The 19,300-nt window shown below is 52.2% G+C and overlaps 1 protein-coding gene across 1 annotated transcript in view; it reads left to right on the plus strand.

Moving 5' to 3' along the window:
- GGT5 (gamma-glutamyltransferase 5) overlaps positions 1-19,300 on the plus strand; it is a 41,288-nt gene that overhangs the window by 12,838 nt on the left and 9,150 nt on the right. Inside the window, exons 2-5 of the mRNA XM_044989607.1 lie at positions 11,050-11,180; positions 13,905-13,997; positions 18,117-18,312; positions 19,086-19,243. Of these exons, the coding sequence (XP_044845542.1) occupies positions 11,050-11,180; positions 13,905-13,997; positions 18,117-18,312; positions 19,086-19,243 (578 nt within the window). The remainder of the gene's footprint in view (positions 1-11,049; positions 11,181-13,904; positions 13,998-18,116; positions 18,313-19,085; positions 19,244-19,300) is intronic.

Genomic DNA, 19,300 nt, shown 5'->3' on the forward strand with positions numbered 1-19,300 from the left:
GGCAGATCTTTCAGCACATCTTTAACCAACCCAGGGCTCTGCATTAACTGCTGCTTCTTCACATGGAAGCTCCCTTCAGGGAACAAGTGGAGAGTGGCAGATTTGTTCCACTTGAGAGATAAAGCCAGGCTGGAAACCTGGTCTCCGAAACAGAGATTCCAGTGATTTCTGTGGGAGCACAGGAATAACCCCAGTGGAGCAGATCAATGGCCCATGTAGTTCAGTATTCTGTCTCTAGTCGTGGCTAATCCTGGATGGTTCTGAGCAAATAACAAAATATAAATAGTGATACACATACAGACCCAGTTTTACAGCCTGATACCTTCACAGAGCTGCTTGTGCTGGCATGCCCCAGCTAGTGTCCTAATCCGATATTTCACTCCTAGCTTCGGCTGCATAGGGATCAGCTATCAGAGTAATTTAGCATGACTTCAGTACATCAGTCAAGATCATGTTAATGGAAAATTCCCAACTGTAAGGGCCACCTGTTTACACAAAGAACATTCTTGCAGATCCAAACGCATGAAGGTTTTTTTATTCTTGTGTTTCTGAGAGGGCCTTGCGAAACAAGACCCCACAGGCAGAGGTGGCTCGTGATCAGTGGGGTAAAATTAAATGTGATTCCCTTTTCTCTAAGGCCAGGTCTACACTAGAAACTTTTTCTAGTAGAGTAAGATTGATTGAGGGGGTGACTTTTTTTGCGGGTGACATTCCTATACTGGTAAAAGCCCTAGTGTAGGTGCAGCATAAAAGTGCTTTTGCTGGGATAGCTTATTTTACTCAGGGAACTAAGGTCTATCATCAGAAGCACTTTTTGCCAGTGTAAACTGCATCTGCACTAGAGCAGGGGTTCTCAAACTTTTGTACGGGTGACCCCTTTCACATAGCAAGCCTCTGAGTGCGACCCCCCCTTATCAATTCAAAACACCTTTTAATGTATTTAACACCATTATAAATGCAGGAGGCAATGTGGGGTTTGGGGTGAAGGCTGACAGCTCGTGACCCCCCATGTAATAGCCTCATGACCCCCTGAGGCGTCCCGACCCCCAGTTTGAGAATCCCTGCCCTAGAGTGTTTACCAATATAACTATACTGGGAAACCATTTCTAGTGGAGATTAGGCTTTACTCTTCCCAGAGAGTAGCATCCAGGGAATATTGAGCATATCCTGTTGCTAATGCTTAGCTGCATGCTGCTTGGTTCTAAGGCTGGTGGGGGCGGGGGGCGGACCCACTTTAATGAGAAAAGAAACGGTTGCTTGCTGTAACTGTGGTTCTTTGAGATGTGATGCAGACAAGTATCCTGCTTGGGTGTGCGTGCACCCAGTGCGCTGGAGCTGGAGACTTTTCCCCAGCCTAGCAATCTGCGTGGAAGACAACGATCGCACCGCCTGGCTGTATGAGGTGGTGCCGCCCTGACTCCCCCTATAGTTCCTTTGCACCGAAAGCCCGTGAGAAGGAGACTCCAGTGCAGAGGGGATGAAGGGTGGGTCATATCTCGAAGAACCACATTTACTGTAAGTAACCGTTTCTTCTTGGAATAGATGCAGACACGTATTCCCCTTAGGTGACTCACAAGCAGTACACCAGTCTAGAGGCAGGGCTTGGAGTCTACGCAATTGAGATCACAGGGCTGCCCTTCCGAGGCTGTGTCCACTCTTAAAGATGCAGTAATAGCATAATGGTTTGTAAACGTATGTATAGATGACTACATGGCAGCCCTGCAAATGTCCTGTATGGAAACATCACTGAGGAATGCCATCAATATCACTTGCCCTCTTGTGGAGTGAGCGGTATCTACTGAGGAGGCATAGCTGAAGCTATCTCATACACAGCCTTGATACAGGATGTTACCCATCTAGAGATGGTCTGTGCCGAGACCTCTTGCCCCTTCATGCAGTCTGCATGTGACACAAACAGGTGAGGTGTAGCACAAAGCGGTTTAGTCCTGTCTAGATAAAAGACTAGACATCGCCTGACATCCAGATTATGGAGGCGCTGTTCTCCTGGGTAAGAGTGCAGCTTTGGGAAAAACAGGTAAATACACCGCATGATTTAGATGAAACTGAGAGACCACCTTGGATAAAAACGTTGGGTGTGAGTCATACGTGCGGGAACTAGGGGTGCTGGGGGTGCTGGAGCACCCCCTGGCTTGAAGTGGTTTTCATTCTATACAGGGTTTACAAAGTTTGATTCAGTGACTCTCAGCACCCCCACTATAAAAATTGTTCCAGCAGTCCACTGTGATTGCAGCGTTACATTCAGCTCCCCAAGGACAAAGTAAAGCAGCTCAGCCATTGGGGCCTGCAATTCACACGTGCCCTTGCTGACGTGATGGCCATCAGGTATGTGGTTTTCTGAGACGGGAGGCAGTGGGCAGACCACAAGGGGCTCAAATGGAGGGCCCATCAGAGCTGCCAGGACCATGTTTAGGTCCCACGGGGGAACTGGTTCTTGGACCAGATGATGTAAGGGGAGAAGCCCCTTCAGAAATCTCGTTACTATGGCACTGGAAAAAACGACTTCCCTTAAATTGGGGGGTGGAATGCAGATACCGCTGCCAAATATACCCTTGGGGAACTGAGCACAAGGCCCAATTTCTGAAGATGTAGCGGGTACTCTAAGATGTCCTAATGGAAGCCCCTGTCATTTGGGTCACATGGGTCAAGGACCACACCGAGAATCTATTCCAGCTCACTAAGTAGGCTGTCCTAGTGGAAGACTTCCTGCTGCTGAGTAGGACATGTTGGATAGCCGCCAAGCACTGCTCCTCCTCTTCATTCAGACATGTAGCAGCTGCACCGTAAGTTTCAAGTAGCTGATTGCAGGATGGAGGGTGGGGCTGTAATCCTGAATGAGCAGATCAGGATGGAGAGGAATTGGTATGGGAGGCTGAACAGACAGAGCAAGGCGAGCTGAGAAGCAGCACTATTTCAGCCACACTAGTGCAATGAGATGAGCTTGTCTCGATCCGCATTGATGAACTATGGAATGATTGGAATAGGGGGAAAGACATACAGAAGAGCTGACTGCTAACTGCAGTGAAAGGCATCCGAGATGGAGCCTGCCCTCCCAGGAGCAGAAGAGGTGGCACTTTCAGTTTTCCCTCGTCACAAACAAGTTGATCATGGAGATGCCCAATGTTGTGAAGACAACCCTGCCGAAATATCTGCAAGACGATTTGCACCCCTGGTAAATGGATTGCTACTGGAGTGATGTCTTCCTCAATGCAAAACTGCCACAGGTTGATCGCCTCCAGACAGAGTGACCTGCAACTTGCTTGTTCACATAGTACACTGCAGTGGTATTTTCCCTGAGTATGTGAACCACTGAGTGTCTGATGCAGTCCCAGAAGGCATGGCATACATTGTGGATGGCCTGAAATTCCAACACGTTGATATGGAGGGAGGTTTTCTGTACCGACCACAGGTCCTGCACCCTCAACAAGTTCAGCTGCGCTCCCCACAACCCAGAAGGGAAGTGTTGATAACCACCGACTTGGTCAGAGAGGGCTGAGCGAAGGGGACTCCTTGGCACTACATTGTGTAGAGACTCCCACCAGCACAAGGAATCCAGGACTGTTGGAGGAAGGTGAACCATAAATTTCAAGTATATAAAAGGTTGTTACAAGGAGGAGGGAGAAAAATTGGTCTCCTTAACATCTGAGGATAGGGCAAGAAGCAATGGGCTTAAATTGCAGCAAGGGAGGTTTAGGTTGGACACTAGAAAAAACTTCCCAACTGTCAGGGTGGTTAAGCACTGGAATAAATTGTCCAGGGAGGTTGTGGAATCTCTGTCATTGGAGATTTTTAAGAGCAGGTTGGACAAACACCTGTCAGGGATGGTCTAAATAATACTTAGTCCTGCCTTGAGTGCAGGGGACTGGACTAGATGATCCTCCTGGTCCTACGATTCTATGATTCTGTGCTGATGCCACAGACAGTGTTGGTCTCAGCACAAACATTGGTAACAGAGTGCCTGAATGTGTCGATGTTGAAGGTGGTGAGAGCTGATATGGGAGCACTTGCGGAGTCAAATGGGGTGGGGCCGAAAAAGGTCCCAGTGCCGTGGTCCTCTGCACTGATTCTGGTGCCAGGTCCATCCCCACCATGGCAAGGGGAGGATCTGGATGCGGTGCCAACAGACACGTAGGCTCAGTGGCTCGCTCCATCAGAGGGGCCATAAGTGGGAGGGTCCTAGTCCAATTGTCAGTTCGGGACTGAAAGGCAGAGAAGGTCTGCGGCTGCCTGAGATGTCAACGATACTGGTACCGGCATCTCCCTCGTCAGTACCAGACTCAATGGATGCCCGGAGGCTGGAACCAGAGTCAACAGCATGGGGTTTCTGCCCTTCCCACTCAGTACTGGGGAAGGGTCAGAGGTACCCGTGCCATCCCATGTTCCAGAACCAGCCCCGTGCCAGTCCGCGCTTTTCCCGGGGGAAGCAGAGGAGTTGCCCTGCAACCTGGAAAGCTCCTGATTGGTCTTATGAGACCTCTTCCTTGACATCGATGATGGAGAACAACTCCTCTGTCTCTCCGGCGAGGTGCCTGTCCCAGAATGAGAGACTGGCGCTTTTCAAGCCTGAGGGCAATCTTTGGCCTGAGGACGACCTTAGTACCGGATCAGGCTGCATGGCCTGTTGAAGCAGGTGTTGCTTGAGGCAAAGGTCCTGTGCCCCCTGAGTCTGCTTTTTAAATGATTTACAGATCAAACAGCACTCTTAAGATGGGCCTCACTGAGACAAAACATGCACCGTGGGGGTAGGGGGGGTCGCTGTTGGGGATCGCCTCTCCACACGAAGGACAGTGTTTAAAGCCTGATGAGGGCATCAAGGGGGGAACACTATCTACTAATGCTATCTAACTACTAACTAATTACCTATGTACAGTAAACTAGGCTTAGAGTAAATGCAAGGTTGTAGGACTACAATCACAGACAGATCTTCAACTCCAGCCACGGTTGGTGAGAAAGGACCGAGGAGGGTCAGGGCAACACCACCTCATATAGCCAGGGGAGGGGCCACAGCCCTGAGGTGCAAGGGCTGCCCCTCTATGGGCACTGCTAGGCAAAAGTCTCTGGCACTGGCACACTGGGTGTGTGCACACCGATGCGGAATTCAGGTCTGCATCTACTCGAACAACTTCAGATTACTGAGCCAACAGACACTGTCTGAAGTGTGTTGTGGAGATGACATGCTTTGGTCTTGGGCAGGCAGTGGAGCTAACAACTTCTTTACTTGGCATCCTTGTCTGGCCAGCAGAGGAGTGGTTGAAAACAAACCTCACTGTTGCCGACTGTCATGGTATGAGGTGTTTTTCTTAAAGCCGCAGCTTATGGAGGCAGGGGCGGCTCTAGCTTTTTTACTGCGCCAAGCAGGGCAGTCAGGCAGGCTTCGGTGGCGCGCCTGCAGGAGGTCCCCCAGTCCCGCAGCTTCGGCGTACCCGCCACTGAATTGCCACTGAATCCGCGGGACTGGCGGACCTCCCGGAGGCATGCCGCCGAAGGCAGCCTGCCTGCCACCCTTACAGCGACAGGCAGGCTGCCCCCTGCGGCTTGCCACCCCAGGCACGTGCTTGGAGCGCTGGTGCCTGGAGCCGCCACTGTCTGGAGGCATGTGATTAGGTGAGAATCTCAGCTTTCGTTTGAAAAAAGAAGTTTCTAGCCCTCCCACTTGCAGAGAAAAGCTTGAAAACAGAACCTAAGTGCACCCGAAAGACACTAAAACCAGAAAGGAAATAAATGACATTCATATGTATTAGGCTTAAAAATCGTGAGGGTTTTCAATAATATCTTTTGATTTTGGGGGGCCTGATTCATGCCTTTTGAACATTTAGGATTGGCAGCACTGAAAATTGGGGTGGTTGAATCTGCCACTAGGAGAGTCAATCGAGGTTAACCTGGAGTTGTGGGAGGGTGCAGTAGTAAGTTCCTGTTGCTTAGCCTCCATGCAAAGACGTCATCTTAATAATGCTTCACTCCTGTAGCCTGATCTATAGATTATGAATAAAAATTCCCAGTTACTGTATCACTTTGAGGGTTGACAGGTTCTTGTCCCAAGATGAGGCCCAGTATTATTAAAATTATATAGTTGGGAACCCAGATGTGCACAGGTGCAACACTCACACTACAGGAACTCTTATATTTACAAATAAATAATTTATTAATACATTTAGCAAAGTCACACACACACTAATTCAGTAAGGTAGATAGAGATAATACAGAAAGTACATCTGAACATCCATACTCTCACCATCCCTTGCAGAACAGCCTGAAATGTTAGCCATTATCTTCCTCATCACCGTCACCTTCTTCATCTTCACCAGTGGCCATCATTCTGGCCCCTCCCAAGGGCTACATCTCTCTCCCTACTGCCCCCAGGCTGGGATGCCACTTTTATAATATGTTATGCTGACATTAGCCGTGTCTAATGTGTATTCAATAGGGGTTTCTTGCCTTTTCCTTATTTGTATTTCCTCCCCTTACCAATGTTAAGGTGTCCTTCTTCTATAGATTAGTGTATTTATGATTTCACCCCATTATCATATATGTCAATTTGTTGCCAGGGCACTCTTACGGTCAGATATTCCATCCAAAACCTTCCAGAAGCCGGTGTCAGTTCATGTTCTGTGGTTGGCTGATGTCATTAGTGACAAAATTCCCCCCTACAATCTACTTCCAGTTCCCCAAAAGGTAGGGGTTACCTAAGCTTATCTGTGCCAAAGTTCATAGGCTTCAAGCCTCATGCTAACTTCTGAAGCCAGTGTCTTACAAGATACAAGCCTGTAGGTTCCTTGCATTACCACTGAATATAATAAAGCAGAATATAATGCAAAGCAATGAATATAATAGAGCAGAGGTGGGCAAACTATGGCCCACGGGCCATATCCAGCCCATGGGCCCCTTCTGCCTGGCCCCTGAGCTCCTGGCTCGGGAGGCTAGCCCCCGGCCCCTCCACTGCTGTGCCCCCTCCCCCGCTGTGCCCCCTCCCCCACAGCCTCAGCATGTCGCACCACCGGCGCAATGCTCTAGGCAGTTGGGGAGCACAGCTGCAGAGCCGGGGCCTGATCTGGTGCTTTGTGCTGCGTGGTGGCGTGGCTGGCTCCAGCCGGGCGGCGGCGCTGTAGCACCACCAGCCACCGGTGCTCCAGGCAGCATGGTAAGAGGGCAGGGAGTGGGGGGGTTGGATGGAGGGCAGGAGAGTTCAGGGTGGTGGTCAGGGGGTGGGGGTGTGGATAGGGATTGGGGAACAGGGGGGTTGAATGGGTGCAGGCATCCTGGGGGGCAGTCAGGAAGGAGGGGGGGTTGGATGGGGCAGCGGGGGGCAGTCAGGGGCAGGGGTTCCGGGGGCAGTCAGGGAGAAGGGATAGTTGGATGGGGCAGGGATCCTGGGGGGGGCAGTCAGGAATGAGAGCAGGGGTTGTATGGGGTGGCAGGGGGGAGTCAGGGGTGGGGGTTCCAGGGGTAGTCAGAGGATAGGGAGTGGGGGGGTGGATGGGGCAGGGGTCCCATGGGGGGCCATCAGAGAATTTGGGGGTTGAATGGGGTAGGAGTCCCAGGGTGGGGCCATCAGAAGGGGGGGATAGAGGGCAGGGGCTGAGCCACGCCTGGCTGTTTGAGGAGGCCCTCAGGCCAAAAAGTTTGCCCACTCCTGTAGTAGAGGTAAGCTGGCCCACTGAGCTACACTCCTAAAGCTCCTTTCATCTGAGGGGAGCAAGGTACTTTCATAATCATTCAACATCATTCATTGTATAAGGCGTTAAACTCCTGCTACAAGAGGGGTGGCTTTGTAGGTAGGGCACTGGACTGGAGATCTAGGTTTTGTTCCTGTCTCTGCTACAAACTCTGTGTGATCTTGGGCAGTTCCCCTATCTGTATAATGGGAAGAATACTTTGTGCCAGGAGTGTTGTGAGGCTAAATTCATTAGTGTTGGGAAGATGGTCAGAGGGCCCCAGAATATGTTATCAATAGAGACATGGACATGCCTGGCCTGCAGTGAGTGTGGATTTGAGCTTCCTCCAAGCTCAGTGCGATTTGGAACAGATCTGTGGATCCAGCCATTACGTTGGAGGCGCTGGTCACCACTCCACAGTGAGGAGTGCATACTTGAAGGAGCTTGAAATGAAGCCTAGATTGGGATCCAGTGCCCTGCGCTCGTTCACTCTGGTGTAAGTCTGGCGTAGCTTCACTTACGCCAGTGGGGTTACACGGCTGGTTAGTGAGCAAAGAATCAGGCCCTGAATTGCCACAGAGTTGGTGTTCAGATCCAAGGGCTTGTTTCTCATCCACCTGTAACTCATACTTCTCCCTTCCCCCCACAATATATTTAATAATCAAATGGTGCCTTGTCTAATTGTCGTAGTAGCTGGAAACGTAGTGCGGTTGAACTAGCCACAAGTCACTTACATTACTTAAGATATCTGTGAAGACTTCAGCTCTGCTTATAGAGTGTGCTGTGCTCTCGGGGGGGCGGGGGGAGGGCTTCTGGTTTTCAATAGCTTTCCTCCTCTTTGTATGATCATTTCCTGATCGGCCTGGTTGCTGTGGCTTAAAAAGCTGTAGCAATTTCCGATGATTGTTCGCTATTTTCATCCTTCAGCTCAGCCTAAATAAGTCTTCATGGTCCAGCTGTGTCGTTTCCTTGTACAGATTTTAGATCCTCACACAGAATTGCTACCTCTTTCCCCAGGGGTTTTCTCCAGTTTCCTTTCCCATTTACTGTAACTCACTTCCTCCCATTTTGTGAAATCACCTGTGACGAAGTGAGAATGTTCTTAATGTTTTCTCTGAATACTGTTGGGTGCCTCAGTTTCCCCTTTGCATTTCTTAAGTATCTAGGTGGTGGGATAAGGGGGTGTGATTGTGGCAGAGCCTTAGAGGGCCAGTGTGATGCTGTCTGCACAGAGAATGGCCGACACCCTGTCTCCTGGCAACTGATGGCCTGGGCCCCTCCCCTGCAAAGGTGCCAACTGAAGGTGTTGGAGAACAAAGAGATCAGATGACCTCCTGGCCCAGGAAAGAGACAAAGGCCAGAGGAGGGGCTGGAGAGTTTCAGTTTGCAGCTAGCTGGGAAATGGAGGGAGGCACAGATGAGGCCCTGGCCTCCCTGCCCCAAGATGGACCTGAATTAGGGGTCCTGTTTCTGTACCTACGAACTCTGGCATAGTCTGTGTTCCTGTCATCTAATAAACCTTCTGTTTTACTGGCTGGCTGAGAGTCACGTCTGACTGCAGACAGGGGCGGCTCCAGGCACCAGCACGCCAAGCGCGTGCCTGGGGTGGCAAGCCACGGGCGGTGCTCTGCCGGTCGCTGTGAGGGCGGCAGACAGGTTGCCTTCGGCAGCATGCCTGCGGAGGGTCCGCTGGTCCCGCAGCTTCGGCGGACCTCCCACAGGCGTGCCACCGAATCTGCGGGACCGAGGACCTCCTGCAGGCAAGCCGCCGAAGGCAGCCTGCCTGCCGTGCTTGGGGCGGCAAAATACCTAGAGCCGCCCCTGACTGCGGAGTTTGGGTGCAGGCAGTGGTGAGCTGCAGCCGGTTCGCACCGGATCGCGCGAACCAGTTGTTAAATTTAGAAGCCCCCTTTAGAACCGGTTGTTCCTGGAGGGACAACTAGTTCCAAAAGGGCTTTTAAATTTAACTAAAGCTCTAGCAGCTGTGTACCTTTCCCCCAGCCCCAACTCACCTCACTCCGCCTCCTCTGCTGAAGCTCCTCCGGCGTCTTCTCCCCCTCCCCAGCTTCCCGCGAATCAGCTGTTCGCGCGGGAAGCTGGGAGGGCTGAGAAGCAAGCAGCGCTTCCACCAGGTGAGCTGGGGGCGGGGGTGCCAGCGGGAGGAGGGCTCCAGGCGGCGCGCCGCTCCAGAGGTCGTAGTGAGACGCTGGGGTCGGGCGGCTGGGCTCCTGCCCCCAGGGTCCAGCTGCGACCTCGGCCGGGCAGCACGGCTCCTCCCCGGGTCCGGCCGGGCGGCGCGGTTCCTGCCCGGGTCTGGGCCGCCTGGGTCTGGGCCGCCCGGGTCCGGGCGGCGCGGTTCCTGGCCCGGTCCGGCCAGGCGGTGCGGTTCCTGGCCGGGTCTGGGCCGGGCGGCGTGGTTCCTGCAGGTGAGCTGGGGCAGGGTGGGGCGCGATGAGGACTCCAGGCGCCGCCCGGCCCTGCTCCAGCCACTGCTCGGCCCCGGCCCCAACTCCGGCCGCACGGCGCGGCTCCGACCCTGGCCCCGACCCCGGCAGGGGTAAGAGGCCAGGGCCAGGGCCGGGACTGGGGTGGGGGAGGAGGGGTTGGATCGGGCAGAGGTTCTGGGGGGGCAGACAGGGGATGGGGAAGGGGGGGTTGGGTAGGCGCCGCGTGGGAGTTCCTGGGGTCTGTTGGGATGGTGATGGATGGAGTCGGGGCAGTCAGGGGACAGGGAGAGGGGCAAGTTTGGCAGGGGGTGGGGTCCTGGGGGGGAGTTAGGGTTGGGGGTCTTGGGAAGGAGTGGTCAGGGGACAAGGAGCAGGGCAGGGGGGGTTATGGGTTGTGGTTTCTGAGGGGGGGCAGGACGTGGGTGGGGGGTGTACTCACTGGGCGGTTCCCTACCGGGTCTTCGGTGGTGGGTCCTTCAGCTGCCGGAGCCGTGCCGCCGAAGACCCAGTAGGGAACCGGTTCCTAAGATTTTGGCAGCTCATCACTGGGTGCAGGGCCCTCTGACTTCCCCAGGAGCCCCGCCTGTGCAGACTTGCTGCGGGAAGCGCACGGTGTGAGAAGGGGATGCTGAATGATCCAAGGTCAGACCCAGGAAGGTGAAAGCTGTGTAAGCTTCTTGCCCTGGAGAGAGTATGCTCAGAGAGAGGAGGCTCCCCCAGAGTCCTGACTGGCTTTGTGGGGAGAATTTCCAGAGCATGACCCGGTGACTCCGTGACATCACCCCAGCTGCTTCAGTCCATTTAACTATTGACTTCTCCCAACTTGCCACCTGTATGTCATTTGCATTACAAGCAGGAAGGCTCTTCCATGAGCCTGCTCAGTTCTGTGCTGCCTGGTCTTTCACAATATTGTCTCTTCCTTTCTCATACAGGGACATCCTACGACGTAAAGGTTCAGCTGTGGATGCTGCTATTGCTGCTCTGGTCTGCACCTCGGTTTTGAACCCCCAGAGTATGGGCCTGGGAGGAGGTGTCATCTTTACCATCTATAATGCAACCACAGGTATGGTAAGGGCCTGTCCCTTCTCAGGTAATTCTCCCATAGCATTTGCATACTCCTCCTTTAGAGTCTATTCACCAGCATATTCATTCAGTAGCCTTGCAGAAGCCAATGTCCTGAAAGCTCAGGCAAAGCATTCTAAGCGTGAGTAGGATATCGCAGTAATTCAAAAAGAAATCTCGTGCAGGTGAGGGAATGTTAAGGTGAAAAACCCAACCATGTCTGAACGCTAGGCAGGCATTAGAGCAAACCCGGAATGGCCTGAATCCCTGATAACTGAAGGGCTGATGCGCACCTTATGCTCAGCCAAAGCAGGTGAGATCAGAAGAGAAGCATTTGCTATGAGAATCTAAGTGTAAATACTCTGAGCCTGTTGTGACTGTGCTGAGGGATGGATGTGACTCTCCACGTCTGCTGAGACCTTGGACCTAATGCTTCCTGGCAAGTTTGCACCTTGTGTCCTTTACCATAAGTGGGTGCAAAAGGCTGCCAGAACAGTACTTTATGTGGCTGTTAGGGACTCCACAAAGAGACAAACTGGGGAGACTCAGGCCTTCTAATTCTGCAGCTTCCTCCCTTTGGCAATCTAGCTATGCTCACGTCCAGCCACTTTCAGGCCCTGATGTAAGACTTGTCTGTTTGTTTGGCTTTTAGAACTCGAAGTTTTGTTGTGTTCCTGCTTCAGTGTATTAATAGTTTAGCCCAGCTGACGTAGCCTATAGAAATTAGTAGTAAGAATAACACTGTAGTTTAAAGCAAACAAACCAGCTAAGTAACAAAGTTTGGAAATACGCAGGACTGACTTACATTAGAAAGCTGTGCTGGCAAAACTTTCCTTTTTCTCAGCACAGCCTGGTGTGTTGTCTCCTACCAACCAAACTCTCCACTTTTGCTGACATAATTATTCTCCTGTTCAGAACATCGTAACCCTCTGCCAGTGTACTGGCAGTGGCTGCATGGGCACACACATACTGATACTGGTACCGACAGTACTCCAGCTGCCATCCCAGAATGCAACATTCATTTGTGGTGCCAACACCCTCCTAAAGTCTACTGTTTCACCTCGCTTTTTTCCCCCTTTACTGGTGAGAGAATCCCATTCGTTGCCACATGAAAGGGACTTAAGCGCTCTCTCTCTTGCAGATATGAATTACTGTAGTGTGGTCTGTTGTTGCAGGATAATATAATCTGCACACATGCCCCATCTCTTAGCCTACCTCCAGTACAATGATTATCAATAGCCAGTCTGTAAGCGTGTATATGGTGCTGCATGTCTAAGGTTGTGTTGCGCTCTGGCTTGCACTGGGAAAATGGAGTGTCTGTCCAATAGCGGCAGATGAATATGGAGTATTGGATGGTTTCAGAGACTTGTATGGACAGTTTGCAGAGGAGAGGGCATGATTGTCACATTTTGGGGTGCAACCCACACCAGTGCGAGGTTGTGTTACCATTTGTCCTGTAACTCTGAGTGCCTTAAAACGCTCTGCTGCTGTAGCTTTCTGTCTGGGTGCTCCCAGCCAGCATACAAGCATGCACTGAGTATCTGTGTGATAAAAGCCACCTTGGTTCAGCAACTCCAGCAGCCTGCTTGTTACACCACAGCCACTCCCTGGTCTCCAGCAACCTTGGTTACTATTAGCCAAGCCACCTCTACTCCCGAATTTCTCCAGAACTGTCTGCCCTGAAATGTCCAGCCCTCTCCTGGTGCATTGAGGGAAGTAATACAATCCATTGCGCCTTTAAAGAGACAGAGCCCCAGCAGTCTGTTGCTTTAACTAGAGTTCACAATTACGTCAATTCAAACAGGGCGCCGGGTTGGTTTAGATGGAAAATAAACACGTTTATTAATGAAAAGAGAGGATTTTAAGTGTAAGGGATAAAGTCAGAAATAGTTATAAGCAAATAAAAGTGAAAAATGCTTTCTAGGGATTAAGATTTAACCAAACGACACTCTTGTTTCAAAGTGAGCTTCTGATGCTTCCTCCCAGCAAGACAGCTGACTGACCCCTTGGTCAGAATCTCCCACAAAGTCCAAGGTACTCGGTTCCTTTGTCTTTTGAGGTGAAAGATAAGTTGGGGTTCTTTGCCCCCCTCTTTTATAGTCCAGTGTACTTTTGAAATGCAGCCTTCTCAAAGTCGAGTGCTCTCCTGTGAGGAAAGGTGCCATGGAGTCTGATGGAGAAGGTTCCACGCTGGTTCCAATCCGCCAAGGAACAGCCACTTCACTGCAGTTTGCAACCATGCCCCCTGCAGCAAGCGCAGGAGCGATGTAGAGATGAGAATTCCTAGCTAACTGGTTAAGCCAACAGTATGGCTCTTTGCACCGCTGAAGTACCATAAAAGGGCCACAACAGTTTTTAAGAGCAATAGAGCCAGAATTAACTCATCTGTATATCCTGGATCATGATCTTGCTTTTGGATCAACAAAGAGTCAAAGGGACCAGCAGTATGAGATGTACTGTTCTTAAAATTGTTAGGAAGATGTAAACTCTGCAGCAGGAAAGCTTCCTGCTGCAGAGTTCATAAACACAACATGAGAGCGTGGCAGGTTTGGTGATGGACTTCATGGACTCCACAGTGCATGATCCAATGGGACTCCAACCCTCACCAGTTTCCACAAAAAAGCATAAACTCCAGTCCTTTGCTTTCTGCTCCACCAACTGTGATGAATGAAACTTACCAGACACTGGGAAGAGATTATTGTGTGTTTTCCTTTCTTATTTCCAGGAGAGGTCGTGGTGATTAACGCTCGTGAAACAGCTCCAGAAAATATCAACCAAGACTTGTTAAATCAGTGTAATGATTTCCCTCTCCAAATAGGTAAGGACAGGAATTGGACTGTTTTCCTATCAGACAGCTTGATGCAGTAAGCAGGGAGAGTGGGGCCACTGCCTGGCATTTGGGGAGAGGATAGAGGACCTCACTACTTCACTGCATTATGGGAAGTCCATTATCTCTAGAGGATCACTCTTCTTCATTATTTCCTGCTGTTGCTCTTGAGTACTAAGCTGAACAGAGCTGGGCAAAGCATTTAAACCCCCCCTAATCTGTGGGACAAGAAGGGAAAAAGTGTCCTAGGGAGAGGAAAGTAACCTGAACCTCAAGGAAACCTTCTGGGGTTGGTCTGGTGTCAGTCCCCATGACTAGACCCTGCGTGTACTGCAGTTCTAAGCTTTTTCCTAATATCAGCGTTGGCCCAGAGTTGGATTGTTTTTAATACAGCTAGTGAAAGAGCACAGCAGATTTGACTCTTACTCCCACACAAAGTAGTTACTCCTTGGTATAGCCACATGTATTTCAATAGGGCTGAAGGGATGTAAAGAATGTGTAAAAACAATAACCGTGTCACCAATTAAAATTCTATCAGTTACCCAGTTAAATGTTTAACCGGGGAACTAGAGGTGTGGGGGGTCTGCAGCCCTTCCCATGTTTTATGTGGGGCTCCGCTGCCAGCCTGACTCCTGGGGATCCCCACTGCCAGGACCACATCCGGGGATCTCTGCTGCTGGCTGCATCCAGCATCCCAGCTGCTGGCCATGCATCCGGGATGCCGGCCCCGCACCCGGGGCTCTGCTGCCCACGCCCAGGATCCTGGCCGCTGGCCCTGCACCTAGGATGCCAGCCCCGCACCCGGGGCTCTGCTGCTCATGCTCGGGATCCCGGCCGCTGGCCCTGTGGCTGGAGTCCCAGCAGCAGGGACTCTGGGACACCAGTCGCAGGTAATAGCAGAGCCCCAGGCACGGGGCCAGCAGCCGGGACCCCAGAAACCGATAAGCATCAGGTTATCAGTTAACTGGTTTAACTTTTACATCACTATAGGGCTGCAGGCTGTTGTAAAGTCCTATAGGATCAGGCTCCACGGCAAGACTCATTATCTGTCAGTCAAAGCTGACAGCTCTGTACTTCATTATTCTTGTCTTTGCCTGTGGCTTAATGTGCAATTCCACAAAAATGACAGCAAAAATGGCCCGGGGGCATGTTTGTGTCTCAGCAACGCTGTATCAAAGTGCAAAGCTTGCAAGGAAAGAGACATTGTCTTTTTGACTGATTTCCCACCAAACTCAGCCAGAGATCTGAAAACAGGATTTTTCCTCTTCTGCATTGTTACCAGGAGCAAAAGTTCTGCAGGCCAAATCAGGCCACCCAAAAGTTCTGCAGGCCACCCTGTGGTGGTGCAAACCTCCTTGTCCTCAGATTCTGCTTTTAGTGACATCCATTCAGTTCCCTTGCTGTCAGTGGGTTTGCACAGATTTTACTGTGACTGAACTTAGCAAGGAATGGTGGTGATGCACAAGAAGGACTAGAGTCCAGCACTCTGTCTCGTAGCTGTGTTGACTTTGCAGTAGTAAACATCATTTTAAAAAATTACTTTTGTCCCTAAAGTTGGTAGAGGCAACTGACCACACAAGGTGAAGATCAGCTAAGTAAGGAGGTGCCTTTTATATGTAATCCTCAAAGTAAAACTGCATTTTCCAAGTGCTCTGCACCCAGCAGCTCCCACTGAGAACAATTAAAGTCAATGTGTGCTCAGCCCCTCTGAACAATCAAGCCCTGAGTGTCTTGCCCAAGATCCTTCAGGGTATCTGTGGCAGAGACAGGAATTGAATCCAGGTCTCCTGAGTTCCAGTACAAACCCGTAACCAGGAAACTACCTTTTCTGTCTCACTCCACCCTGCTTGTTAAAGAGAATACAAGTGCTGTTACTACTAACCAGGGCCGCCCAGAGGATTCCGGGGGCCCGGGGTCTTCGGCGGCGGGGGGCCCTTCCGTTCCGGGACCCGCCGCCGAAGTGCCCGAAGACCCGCGGCGGGGGCCCCCCCGCCGCTGAATTACCGCCGGAGCGGGACCCGCCGCTGAAGTGCAGCCCGGTCTTCGGCAGTAATTCGGCGGCGGAGGGGCCCCCACCGTGGGTCTTCGGGGCACTTCGGCGGCGGGTCCCTGAACGGAAGGGCCCCCCGCCGCCGAATTACCGCCGAAGACCGAGCTGAACTTCGGCGGCGGGTCCCGCTCCGTCTTCGGCGGTAATTCGCTGGCGGGGGGTCCTTCCGCTCCGGCGGCGGCGAAGACCGGGAGCGAAGAAGCTCCTGCGCCCGGCTCCGCAAGAGTTTTCCGGGCCCCCCGGAGCAAGTGAGGGACCCCACTCCGGGGCCCCCGAAAAACTCTGGTGGGGGCCCCTGTGGGGCTTGGGGCCTGGGGCAAATTGCCCCTCTTGCCCCCCCCGGGCGGCCCTGCTACTAACAGCTAATAGAAAAGCAGCTTCTTCAACTTGGGCTGCCGATACTTTTGTTTAGGAAGAGGTCAAGAGCTCTACCCTTGGTGCTTTTGCGCTAATGCTTTGCCTTCCCTAGATTCAAGGATCTCAGAACACATTACAGGCACTAGTGAACTAAGCCTCAGGACACTCCAGGGAAGGAGGTATTAGTGTCCCTCTTTTACAGACTGAGAAGCTGAGGAACAGAAATGTTAAAGCCATTATTGTTTCTTAGAGGAACAGAGCTCAGCTGTCCCAACAGGAGAGCTAAGAGGCATTGTGCGGGGGACTAGCCTCCTTTAAGAGGGTGCAGTCTCTATTTCCCTGTCTAGTTATTTGCATCACCCTTTCCACTAATCATCACTGCTCCTGCTCCATCCCTTCAGGGATCAGGTCAGCATCCTGGCGGTGAATGTGACTGGCCCCTGTACAGGGGTGCATGTGGCGAAGACTCCATATGCTCCCCAGTTTGAGAAACACTGGCCTGCTGGATAAGGCATAGGGCAGGAAACTGGCGTTTGTGGGGGTGTCTATTCTCCGCTCTGCCACTGACTCACTGGTTGACGTTAGGCACGTTGTACCCTATAGTGAATGTCTGCTGGGGCACAAAGGGGGGGAGGGGCCAGTGGTCCCAGGCCCCCCCCTCACCAGAGCTGGAACTTTAGCTTGACTGCCATGCTGTCAACCCCAGGGAGAAATGGAGCAGGGGCTCCAGGAACCCACAGTGCCAAGGCGGGTGGGAGAATTGGAGCCAGGCTTTTGGAGCTTGCACGGGGAAGATGTGGTCTGGGGCTCCCAGAAATGCCTGGCCCCTGGTGGAGGTGGTGTTCTTCAGCCTGACAGCCATGGGGCTGGTTGTGGGGCAGGGAGGTCTCTGGGGCTGAGTGCAGGAGGGGGGAGGTCAGAGCTGGGTGTGGGGCAGCAGACGAGGGGACTGAGAGCAGGGAGAGTGTGCAGGGAAGAGAGTTGGGAGTGGGTGCAGAGCAGAGGAGGGAGAGCTCTGGGAAAACTCTGGTTGTGCCCCTGATAGTCTGAGGGTAATTGCTGCCATTTTGGGATGAATTGGTTGGCCACATAGTGCTGGCTCCCTGACTTGTGTCTGCTACTCAGATGCTAGCTAGACATTGTTTTTCCATGTAAGCACGTGCTGAGCTATCGCATATGAGACAGGCAGCTGGAGGAGGGTTATCAGTAACGGGCAGGCAGGAGGAGGTGGCCTGTGCTATCTCTAATGGAATATGGGGCATGGGGGTGGCCTGTGCGATTGCCAGTGGGATTGAAGGGGGGGAGGGCGGGACTGGCCTGTGCGATCGCCAGTGGGATTGAAAGGGGGGGGGGGGAATGGCCTTTGCTATCACCAGTAGGATTGAAGGGGGTGGGGGTGGGGACTGGCCTCTGCTAACACCAGTGGGATTGAAGTGTGGGGCGGGGGAATGGCCTGTGCTAACGCCAGTGGGATTGAAAGGCGGGGGGGGGAATGTTGCCTGTGCTAACGCCAGTGGGATTGAAAGGGGGGAGTGGACCACGCCTTGAAACTAATGGACATTCCTGGTGCTAGATTCTGCTTCCCTTCTTAGCATGTCATAGCTGTTAGCGGTGGCCTCCAGATGGATGTGACCATGAATTATATGATTAATATATGGAAGGAGAGGTTACTGCAATGAGTAATATCGTAACTGCTTGTGCAGGCAGCCAGTGGATTGCAATCCCGGGGGAGCTTCGTGGATATGAAGAAGCCCACAGGCGCTATGGCCGGTTGCCATGGAAATGGCTGTTTGAACCAACCATCCAGCTTCTTACACGTGGAATCAGAATGCCAGCAGTGCTGAGCAAATTTCTCAGTTACCCGCTGTTACAGGGCTTTTTGAAAAAGTCATCCTTGTGGTAAGAGAAGTTGTATTTCACCTGGGTGTGTGGCATAGGCGCCGACTTCCCCTCTTTCCCATGGGTGCTCGACCCCCCACCCCCGGCCACACTCCACCCCTTCCAGGAGGCTCTGCTCCTGCCCCATCTCTTTCCACCCCTGCCCTGCCCCCATCCTTCCCCAAATCTCTGCCCTGGCCCCGCCTCTTCCCCGCCTCCTCCCCTGAGTGCGCCACAGTCCCACTCCTCTCCCTCCCTCCCGGAACGTGCTATTGCTGCCAAACAGCTGCTTGGTGGCAGCTGGGCAGGAAGCACTGGGCGGTAGGCAGAGAAGCCGGGACGCGGCGCACTCAAGGGAGGAGGCGGCGGTGGGGCGGGGGGTGAGGGGAGCTTGGCTGCCATGGGAAATGTACATCTGCACGTTGAGAATAAGGTGGGGGACTGGATGTGTGAAGACTGCCTCTGTTGAAAGACAGTGACAGTGTTGACAGGGCAGAAACCTGCAGTCTTACTCATGTGAGCATTCCCATTGGGATTACTTGAGTAAAGCCCGCAGCTTCAGGCCCAGAGTGAGGCATGTTTGTGTGGGACTTGATATGGAGACATGCTTTCCAAGGGAGAAGTACTGTGTGAAGACAGGCCGTCCCCGGGTGGTATGGAGTGGAGCTTTGGAGAACAAGGACAAACAGTACACAGAAGAAACAAGCTTTGGCTGGCAAATGGGGACTCTGTTAAGGGAGAGAAATAATCACACACGCTATAAACCTGAACTGATGGACATTCTCTCTTAACAGCCAGCAGTTCTGTGAGAATGGTGGGGTCCTAAAACCTGATGCAATTATCTTTTGGCCAACCCTGCTGAAAACACTGAAGGCTGTAGCAGAGAAGGGAGCCAGAGAATTTTATGAGGGCGAGATAGCACAGAATTTGGTGGAGGACATAAAGCATGAAAGTAGGTAACAGTTATACTTCATAGATGAAATTTCTCTAAGGTGGGTGCACAACCGGT

This window comes from Mauremys mutica, chromosome 16, assembly GCF_020497125.1.
Source record: "Mauremys mutica isolate MM-2020 ecotype Southern chromosome 16, ASM2049712v1, whole genome shotgun sequence".
NCBI classification, from domain to species: Eukaryota; Metazoa; Chordata; order Testudines; family Geoemydidae; genus Mauremys; species Mauremys mutica.